Below are 9737 nucleotides of genomic sequence, written 5' to 3'. Positions count from 1 at the left end.
CCAGACCAGAGCACCTGGCTGCACATTAGCATCTCCCGGGCAGTTTAAGAAACTGGGGGGGGGGGGGGGGGGCAGAAACGACACGCCTGTAACCCTCTACAAAACAACTGATCTAACATAGGCCAGGTTGAGAACATAGTGCAGGAAAATCCCATCTGATGAGGGGAGGAGGGAGGACAGGCAAATCTCCTGGCTGCCAGCCCACCAGCCTTTCCTATTCTTACACTCAATGGGGGAAGGGGTATCTTCATGGCCCTCCCCCACATCCACGCTATTCCACCCCAGCGGTTGGTCAGTTCCCGGAAGTTTTGTAAAGGGCGCATGCCTTCCTCAGGAAGGAATGGTCCACGAGGGAAGGGTACCCAGTACTAACAATTCTGTTTTGCCCCCCTCCCCTCCCTCCTTCTCTACCAGTTTCACACTGCCCCTGCAGGGACAAGTCAAGAACACGGAGCGGCTCTACAGGAATGGATTTAGCCCGAGGGAGAAATGAAAGCAATCCAGACTTTGAGTAAATACATTTTATATGGAACAAGATAATAAAATAGCGTGCATTTTATTTAAAACCAACCAAGCGCTGATAAAAATATATCTCACTGCAGCGGTGATTCCACATCAAACCTTAACAGTTAAGAACTGGGAGTTTAATTCATTCTTCACATCACGTGCTGGGCCTGGTGGAGGACACCCACCTCCCCCGGAACCTCAGAGAGAAAGAATGAGAGCCCTGGAGGAGAGGGCTCGGGTGGCAGGCTCACGCTGCCCCTCTCAGAGCTTGTGAAGGGAAGGGGCCCCGATGTGCGGCTCTAGTGTGTCTGCTCCGCACGCCTCCGGGGCCACCAGGGTGGGCCCTGATCAGCAAGTCCTTAGTGGCAGGAGTGGAGGGAGAGGGAGGGGTGGAGAACCGTCTGGAGCTGTGCAGACAGGTGAGTCCTCCCTTCTCCTCCAGTGTCTCTGAAATCCCCATGGGGGATCTGATGGCCACCGCAGGGTCCAACTTGCAGGCACAAGCCTATGAAGCAGTCACCTTTTGCTTTGGCTGAAGGGGAATCAAGAATCTGAGAGGGAAAACTCTCTTCTTGACACAAAGCAGCCACAGTGCACTTTCCCACATACAGTACAGTGGCGGGCAGGCAAAGGGCCCTGCTGGCTCGGATTAAGGCACTTAGAACAGACTCCATGTACATCCTTGCTCCCAGCCCCGGGTGGGAACTTCCCCCTTGCCTTCCCCTCAGGTCCCACGTGCCCTGCCTCTTCGCCCGAGCTAGGCAATGGAGAGCATGCCTGGAGGGATTGTGGTTTGGGTGGAGCGCAGGGCCGGAAGGAGACGCACGAGGAAGGAAGCCTGGGGACTTGGCAAAGGAGGAGCTAGGAGAGCATCAGGAGGAAGGCAAGGCAGCAGCGGAGGGGAGCCAGTTGAGTCACAGGAGACCAGGGGCAGCGATGTTCACTGAGAGCAGACGCACAAGCCACGGGGAGGCCGTTCCAACCTGCCCCGACGGAGGCAGGCTGGGAGCAGCAAAAGGGTTAAGAGACAGACGGAGAACCCAATCCCAGACAGAGAACCTCAGAAGGCAGGGCCCCCAGGGACCGCATGGGGAATGGTCTTCCCTCTTTCTCAGCCAGGGGTGGGGGGTGGGGTCCGGTGAAGACAGGAAGGTTCTGACAGTTCAGAGACGGGGCAGGAAAGGGGCAGGGTACTGGAAGGAGGGCTGTGCGATCCAGAAGCAGTGCAGCTCTTTGGTACGACGAGGACGACGCAGAAGGCCTTGTCCCGGCGCCCCCTCACTCCTCCTCCACACCCCGGGGCCCCTTGGCCGCCCGCCTCTGTCGCCAGCGCAGCTCTTCCACCTGGCGCTCCAGGCCTCGAACCTTGGCCTCCAGTTGGGCCCCTGAGGCCCGGGTGCCAGTGAGCCGGCTCAGCAAGGCGTAGAGGGTCAGCAAGGCCAGGAGGAGCAAGGCCCGGGTGGAAGGGTCGGGCACTGACCTCACCAGGGCCACAAAGCCGGCCAGGAAGAGGACAAGCTTCAGGCCCCACAGGATCCGCCCCAGCAAGGCCAACACCAAGCCAAGGAGCAGGGACAGAAGCCAATAGACCACTAGGGCCCCTGCTCCCCACAGCAGGAAGGTCTGGACCTGGCTGGGGCTGAGCTTCAGGCCCTGGGTGAGGTGATCTCCTGGAAGAGGGAGAACCACAGAATCAGCCAATCTGGAGTGGTGAGGGCACGGGGTGGGGGGGGAGAACCAAAAAAGGAGCTAAAACTCCCTGCAAAGGAAAAATCCTTCCCCACAGGGTCACAAAGGTAGGAGTTTGAATGTCAGTCAGCTCCTGTTCCTGCTGGCTGGGGGCAGATTACTTCCCTCGCCTGAAACCCGGTTCATCTGCAAAATGGGAGTGATGCTCTGGGCCGCGGGTAGCAATTACATGAGATACTATGGCTTAGCCAGACAGGAAGCAAACACCTGGTAAGTAGGGGCAACCGTTAGCCTGCTCTTATGTTTGCCTCTGGGGACACCTGGCAGGGGTTAAGCACCTGGGGAAAAGTCTGCGCCCTGAAAAGATAAGCTCCCACAAATAGGAGGTGACAGGCTAAGCTCCAGGGGACCGAACCAGTACCCTGCCACTCACCATCTAGCCCCAAGGCATTCAGCAGCTGCGCAGCAATCCCAGACAGCGCGAAGAAGGCCACCGAGATGGCTGATGAGATGGCCCACATCACCTGAGACAAGGTCTGTGGAAAGAGGAGGGCAAGGAGATAAGCTTATAATCAATCATGCCCTTCTCCTTTAAGCCTCCAACCACTGCGCAGGCAAGGCCAGGAGGGAACGTCCCTCACCTCCTTCTCAGCCGGAGGTTTGCGAACCAAGCCTGGACAGCAGGCCGTGTCTCCTTCCAAAACTGGAACTCAGGACATCTGGGCCCTAATTCAACTGATTTGCTAGAATATTTTGGTGATGGTAGTAGGTGAATGTGTGTGTGTATGGGGGGGGGGGGGTGGGTGGTCATCAAATCTCTATAGTTGTCACCCTGTAGAACTGGGGTCCTCCCACGGAATCATCAAGTCGTGGAAGCAACATCTGTGAAGGGCTAGGATGTTTCAACGAAGGAGGAGTCCCTCAGGTCTACTAGATTATGGATGTTATAAATGATCATCTCAAGTGTTTAGAATGACCTATCAAAAGCATGTGATGCCACACCTAGGATGTCACTAGCTGGCAAAGACAGCTCTGTCTTAAGCCCCTGAGTCAGGCCTACCTCTACGTCTAGAGGGGAAGGAATTTTCAGGTCTTGACATTTTGCCAATTTAAGACTTTAGGTCAGATTTAGACCAAAGTCAGACTCTGTCGTCATCCAGTGACATGGGTTTATAAGGACTGGTCCGTTTCCTCGTCTTTCTGACAAGAGAGGGCAGGAATAAGGGAAATTTCAGGAGAGCTACAGGCCCTAGGGTAGGAATCGAACAATGGGATTGCGAAAAAGTGGGAACTCTCTGGCTGCATCTTGTACAATGTGGGGCTCTCTGCAGCAGGGATTATGACACAGAGAGGATGTGGACCCAAGACGGGGTGGCCATGAACGTCTCCTCCTTTGTCTTTCTTCGGTGGGTGTAGTCACAGCAGGAAGCACCTTCCTTACCTCTGAAACCAGGTGAATGGTCTCTGGCCCGAGCCAGGCCTCCAGCGTTCCCCGCACAGATCGACCTATCTGGCTCAAGAGATCAACCGGGGCCTCCCTCTTCTGCTGGCCTGGTGGCACGAAGTCTGCGTGGGACTGGGATGATGCCGAGTGGAGGAGGATGAGGGCCACCAGGACCGTCAGGATGACTTTGAACACACGCTTGCCCCGCGGTGGGCCTGCCATGGCTGGGTCTGTTGGGAGAGCAGCACAGGGTGAGCGGAGCGCCAGAACGGGCACGGACACCCCCCGAATGCCCTCCTCTACCCCCACCCTGTTAGCCGAGAAAGGCAGAAGTGGGCCTTTTAACTTCAGCTGAGCACGACCTTTTGATTCACCGGTTCCTCTTTCACATTCTTTACCACTTGCACGTTCGTTCGTTAACCGGCAAGTATTCTCCAACGCCTTAGGGGAGACTAGATCTAGGATTGTTCCAGTTCTAAAAATCTCAAGGCCCGTCTCTGGGTCTTAGGTGTTACGGGCATAAAACAAATATAAGGCTTTGTCCCCAGGGAGGTTATCATCTACTTAAGATCAAGCAGACATAAAAAACAACTTAGGAAATAACACACAAATAAGATTCCTGCCGTGTAAAGATGTAAAGAGAAGTGCTCGGGTATGTGCTCAAGCAAGAGAAAACTGCATATATGCCTCCTGCCCTGCAGGACCATCACAGGAGGTGGTATTAACCTCCTACTGGTAACAGATGAGAAGAAACAGACTCAGGGGTTAGGCACTGCCCCAGGTCACTGGGCTAAGTAGAAAGGTCAGGGTTTGAAGCCAGGCTTCTGCTTCCAAATCGCACACTTATTTGGGAGAGAAGGTTAACACCGTGGATCTCAACTGTGGCTGCTCTTTGGAGCCACCGGGGAGCTTCACAAACTATTGATGCCTCTGTCCCAAGTTCAGACTTTCTGGTGTCACTGTCTGGGAGTGGTTTAGGCTTGAACCTGCAAAAGCTCCCCGGGTAATTTCGCTGTGCCGAGCTGAGACCCACTGACACAGAATGACCTCAATCAACTCCCCAGCTCCCAATGTAGGCAAAGGGTTAGAGCACAGCCTTTAGGGAAAGATATTATTAATAAAAAGCTAACCATGTGCCCCCTATCTCATGCAATCGCCACCATCAGGTAGGCATTGTTACTGTTCTCCATTTTACTGAAGAAGAAACTGAGGTAGGATAAGCAATAAGGGTGGGGGGGGAAGCCAGGATTTGAACCCAGGTGCGTCCGATATCAGACCCCTCACACATACTGCCCTGCCGTATCATCTCCGAAGTCAGTTTCAAAAGTGATTTAGGGGGCGCCTGGATGGCTCAGTCAGTTAAGCGTCTGACTCTTGATTTCGGCTCAGGTCATGATCTCACAGTCGTGAGATAGATCCCGAGTTGGGCTCTGTGCTGGGCATGGAGCCTGCTTAAGATTCTCTCTCCCTCTCCCTCTGCCTCTCCCCGGCTCACTCAAGAGTACTCGCTCGCTCACTCAAAAAAAAAAAAAAAAAAAAAATGGGATTTAGAGAGTCACACAATAGATTATTCATGGGCTAAAATAAACTTGGCATCTAGCAATCATCTCCGTGAATGACTCCTGGTGACAATTCAGTTACCCACTTTGTGTTTTGTACTCTGGAGCTCATCTGTAATATGATGCCACAGGCAAGTTAAGACCCAACACGCACAGATTCATTGAAGCAGGTGTGGACCAGCCAAAAAAAATGTTTGCAAGTTCGCTGGTTACCACTGTGCTTGAGAAATGTCAAACAGCACCAGCAAATCCCCTGTTCTCTCCCAGGGTCAGAAATGAACCTGTAGCTCCAGGGAGTTTTCCATGATTCAGACCCAATGATCAGAGGCTAAGCCATGCCCCTGATGTAGGAGCAGCCAGGCGTTTGAAGTTTTTGCAGGTTACCAGATCACTCTGGGAGTTACCCAGAAATCAGAGCCATCAGGGTGGAGAGGGATTCTTACTTTGTAGAAAGGAGAAGAGTCCAAGAAAGAGTTATAAAAATATCCTATCCGGGGCACTTTCTGGCCCAGAAACACCTGCCCTGAGTTCCTCTTGAGGTCTGTGGAATCAACCAGGGCTGCAAAAACATGCATTCATGTGGAGCGGCCTCAGGCTGGGAAGGCTTTTACTCTTCTCCCCTCTTTGGCAGAAATCAAGAACCAGATGGTTCCTGCCTGCCAGTGGTCAGACAGGAGGGAAGCACAGGTCAGTTCCTGAGCTATCTGGGTCATAACCCCACTGGGGACTTAAAGAGCAGGGTTGCTATCTTAGGTTGGATCCTATATCCAAGGACCTCCACCAGGAGGGATCAGATGTCGTCTCCTCGGTTCTAGAAGGTCAGGGTGATGTGAGCTGCTCCCCCCATGGCGGCCTCCTGCATTCTGTGCCAGCCTCGACTTTCAAGCAGACATCTGCCTCAGTCAACAGGAGCTGGGGGACCTTGGAATAAACCCTCCACAGTGAGGCCATCACTGGCTCCCCAGCTGACCTTCTGAAGTGCACCAGAAACCAAATCTAACAGGATTCTAGAGAGTGCCCTTTGCAGATGAGACTGAAGATCACTGGCTGGTCCGTTTCTTCAAATTGTTTTATTTAACAGGATCCCTTCTCATTTCTTCCAGGTTCTTTCTGCGCAGCAAGAACCAGACTCACTGTCATCACACCTCCTCACTGCAGCCCAACCAAATACTTTTCATAAAGAGAAACCATGGCAGTCAAGAGCCGGAGCAGCCTTGAGCTCTGAGAGGAAGTAGGTCTTAAACATATTCACCTCCTGCAGTGTCTGGCCTCAAACGGTGGCACTCAACAAATTGTGTGTGTGTGTGTGTGTGTGTGTGTGTGTGTTCATATTCACACATACAAGCAGCCATCTGCCCCAGTTCAGTGTGTATGTGAATGATGTTAAGCATAGACGTTTATTTCTTGCACGTGTGTGGTGCTTTATAATTTACAAAATGCCTGTTACTTCGCTATCTCACTGAACTCTTCCAACAATCTTACAGGGTACCGCTATTCTACATTTTACTCAGAAAACTATGGCTTAGAGAGGTCAGGGGAGTTGTTCAAGCTCGCACGGCTGAACTGGGTGAGACTTGCCTCCGGAACCCAGGATCTAAATCTCGCCCTTCTTCTTGTTCCAACCCCTGTGCTGCCTCAGAAACAGAGGGCCCTCAAGGCACTTAAGAGTTCCACCAAGTATGAATGAGCTCAAAGTGAGAGGAGATGCAGAGTCCCGCCAGGAGCTGACCCACCTGCGGCACATGGTTTTGTACCAAGAGGTATGAGGACAGCAAAAGACTGGGGCCAGCCCTGCCACTTCTGTCCAGGTGCCTGGAAGATGGCTCGGGCAGGGCCAAGAGAACCCGGCTCAGCTGGGGAAACTGCTCCACTTAACTATGGTAGTGAGAAGGCACTATATGTTTAGCTGTGGTTTGCCAAGAGGGCAGGGTGGGGCAGTCCATACACCCCCTGCCAAGGCTCCTTCCTCGGGATAGCTTCCTTTCCCACCATGAATCACTACGTGGCAGGAGGGGCAGCTGACTTAGTGCCCTCTGCTGGCCCTGATTTCCCCCATCATTGCTCAGAGCTGCCCCAGTGGAGCAGTGGTTCTCGGCTCTGGTCGCCCAGCAGAAAAGTCTGTGGAGCCTGTTCAAGCAAGGATGTCTGTCCCAATCGGGGCCATCTTAGACGCTCCCAAATAGGGGCTCAGGATTTTGTTTGTAGAGCCCCTTGAGGATTTCTGATGCATAACCAGACAGCTGCCAGAAATGATCAGCAGCAAAGGAAAAAGTCTATTCTAGGCAAAGTCTCTAAAGTGTGGCAGTGAGCGTCGGAACCTAGACTTCCCTCCCAGGCTCCATTCTGCCACAAACTAGAAGCCACCGCCTTATGCCTATGACTTAACCTGAGTTTCAGTCTCCTCAGTGTCAAATGGGGTTAAGCAGGCTTAAGAATTATTACGTGTTTCTGCGAGAACTTTCTAAACCTTAAGCGTCAGTAGGAATGTTGCCGTTCACAAACTGCCAATACACCGCTCATTACATTGTAGCATACATAATTCAGCAGGTTTACATGCCGGCCTCCCCCATTAGACTTCCCGCGCCTCCGGTTGAACTTCACTTTTTTTGGAATCCCCAGTGCCTAGCGCAGAACGATGACTAATGGATGCTTGTTAAATGAATATTAGAAACTCGCCAAAGTAGCAAGGGAGAAGCGGGGAGAAGAGGCTTATTTTAAAGTTGATCCAAATACGCAGCGGCCGCCGGAGCAGCACAGCTGCGTCGAAAGGAAGCTCCTTGACGGGGCGAAGCTGCCACTGAGGAAAATGAAGTCAGCGTCCCGGCAGGTGGGGGCAGCCCCCGCTAAACCCCTGGCAGCTGCTGCCCAGCAACTGTTTGGGGGCAGGGCGACGGGCAAAGGGGCAGCTTCCTCCCCAGGGCCCAGCCTCCCCCCAGACAGGGTGTCAGTCGCATGTGCTATTTCGAACAGCAAGTCCCCTGCCAAGCCCTGCTGGGTGGCGTCGCTGGCAAGGGACGCGGCGCGGCCCAGGGGTTCGAGGTACCCCAAGGGGCTCGGGATACCCCAAGGGGCTCAAAGCGAGGCCGCGGGAAGCTGGGTCGTGGGGCGGGGGCGACCGGCTCAGCGCTAGCCTCCTACCCCAGCCTGACAGCCGCCCCGCCCCTGCCGGACCTCTGAGCAGCGCTCCGAACCCTCTTCACCCCGGAAACGCGTGCCTCCCCTGTTACCTAGTAACGACGCCCCCTGTTGCATAGCAACGAGGATTCGGATCCCCCGTTTGTTTCCCCCGCTGGGGGCCGTCGGACCCCTCCCCACCCGTGTCCGCCAGGCCTCGCGACTCCGCCCTGCTCCCACCTGCAGCGGCTGCCGCCTCCCCGTCCCGCGTTCTGTCCCCGAGCCCCGGTCTCGACTGGCACTCACCGGGCTCCGGCCACTACTGCCCTTCACGTGCGACTTCGCTAAAACGCGCCACCAAACCCGCGCCTCAACTCCGGGGCGTTGGTTTATCGTCTGCGCACGCGCAAGGCGGGAGGAGCCCGGGGACCTGCCGGTCCCCCTCCCCGCCCAAACACCGTGCCGTGGGCGCATGCGCCCTATCCTCTTGATCACGTTTCTCCCCCCACTGTCCACCCCCACCGAGCATTCCCACCAAAAAAGAGTGGGATCAGAAGTTCGAGCTGGGAACGGAAGTTTCTGGCAGGAAAGGGGGAAGAAGCGGCTATATCTGAGCTGTGCAGTAAGTAAACTGAATCTTTGAAATTCGGAGTCGAAGCCGGGCCGTCTCTTCAAGCCCTCAGCATTTCGGTCCACGTAGTTTCAAGCTACCCAGTACCTCCCGGGCATTGTGGGAAATGTAGTTCTAACCAAGAGGCACCTGGTCTTTTTGAGGAACTTTCGCGCTAAAAAGGCACAAAGGAAAAAGGTATTAGGGGAGCAGTAAGAGGTACCAGCTCTGGAAAGATGCGTCCGCCCCCTCTGAGAGCAATTATGCACCCGAACCCTGCTGATGGCTCTCGAATGTTCATTCAGTTATAGAGAAGGAAAGGAGCCAACTTCCAGACCCCATTTCCACACACACAAATGCAAGATTGTGAGTGATCTCTTGGCTGGTTTGTGATTCTAGGCACTTTTTTCTTCATCCCTCTTGACCTCAGCTGTTTCAACTTTACTATCCAGTCCTAGAAGTTCCTAAAATACCATTTCACTTCACAGTGGCGTGTGGAGATAACCATGAAGTACCGAGAGCCAACATTGAAAAAAAACCCAAAAAACACCCACCCAAGTTGCCTCTCTGACACTGGCTGCCATAGGTAACCTCCCCTTCGGTGTTAAAACACTTCCTGAAACTCAACACTCTAAAACAGAACTCTTTTCATGTCCTCCCTGAATCAGTCTTCCAATTCTGTCTTCCCACACTACACAACTCAGCAGCAACCAGCCTGTCCTCTCCTCCAGTTGTTTATTTCCTTTGGATGTTTCTCAGCTGCAGCCATCTTCCTCTGGACCCGCATTACTCCCTGCATCAGCTAAGAGTCTCT

General features: G+C 53.8%; 1 protein-coding gene across 2 annotated transcripts; it reads right to left on the bottom strand.

The window, feature by feature from the left end:
* Nucleotides 1-506: 506 nt before the first annotated feature.
* On the bottom strand, nucleotides 507-8778 carry TMEM109 (transmembrane protein 109). Of its 2 annotated transcripts, none has more exons than XM_003993420.6 (4): nucleotides 8620-8778; nucleotides 3638-3870; nucleotides 2630-2732; nucleotides 507-2177 (listed from the first exon to the last, which is right to left on the bottom strand). In XM_003993420.6, exons 2-4 carry the CDS (start codon nucleotides 3860-3862, stop codon nucleotides 1786-1788), a joined length of 720 nt encoding a protein of 239 aa, XP_003993469.1. In that variant the 5' UTR covers nucleotides 3863-3870; nucleotides 8620-8778; the 3' UTR covers nucleotides 507-1785. The 2 variants fall into 2 exon arrangements, with proteins under 2 accessions (XP_003993469.1, XP_019668040.1); XM_019812481.3 differs by having other exon boundaries at nucleotides 8554-8744.
* Nucleotides 8779-9737: the final 959 nt, after the last annotated feature.

Source organism: Felis catus, chromosome D1 (assembly GCF_018350175.1).
Source record: "Felis catus isolate Fca126 chromosome D1, F.catus_Fca126_mat1.0, whole genome shotgun sequence".
NCBI classification, from domain to species: domain Eukaryota; kingdom Metazoa; phylum Chordata; class Mammalia; order Carnivora; family Felidae; genus Felis; species Felis catus.
The sequence above is the reverse complement of the archived record's forward strand: the minus strand, read 5'-3'. Positions and strand labels throughout refer to the sequence as shown.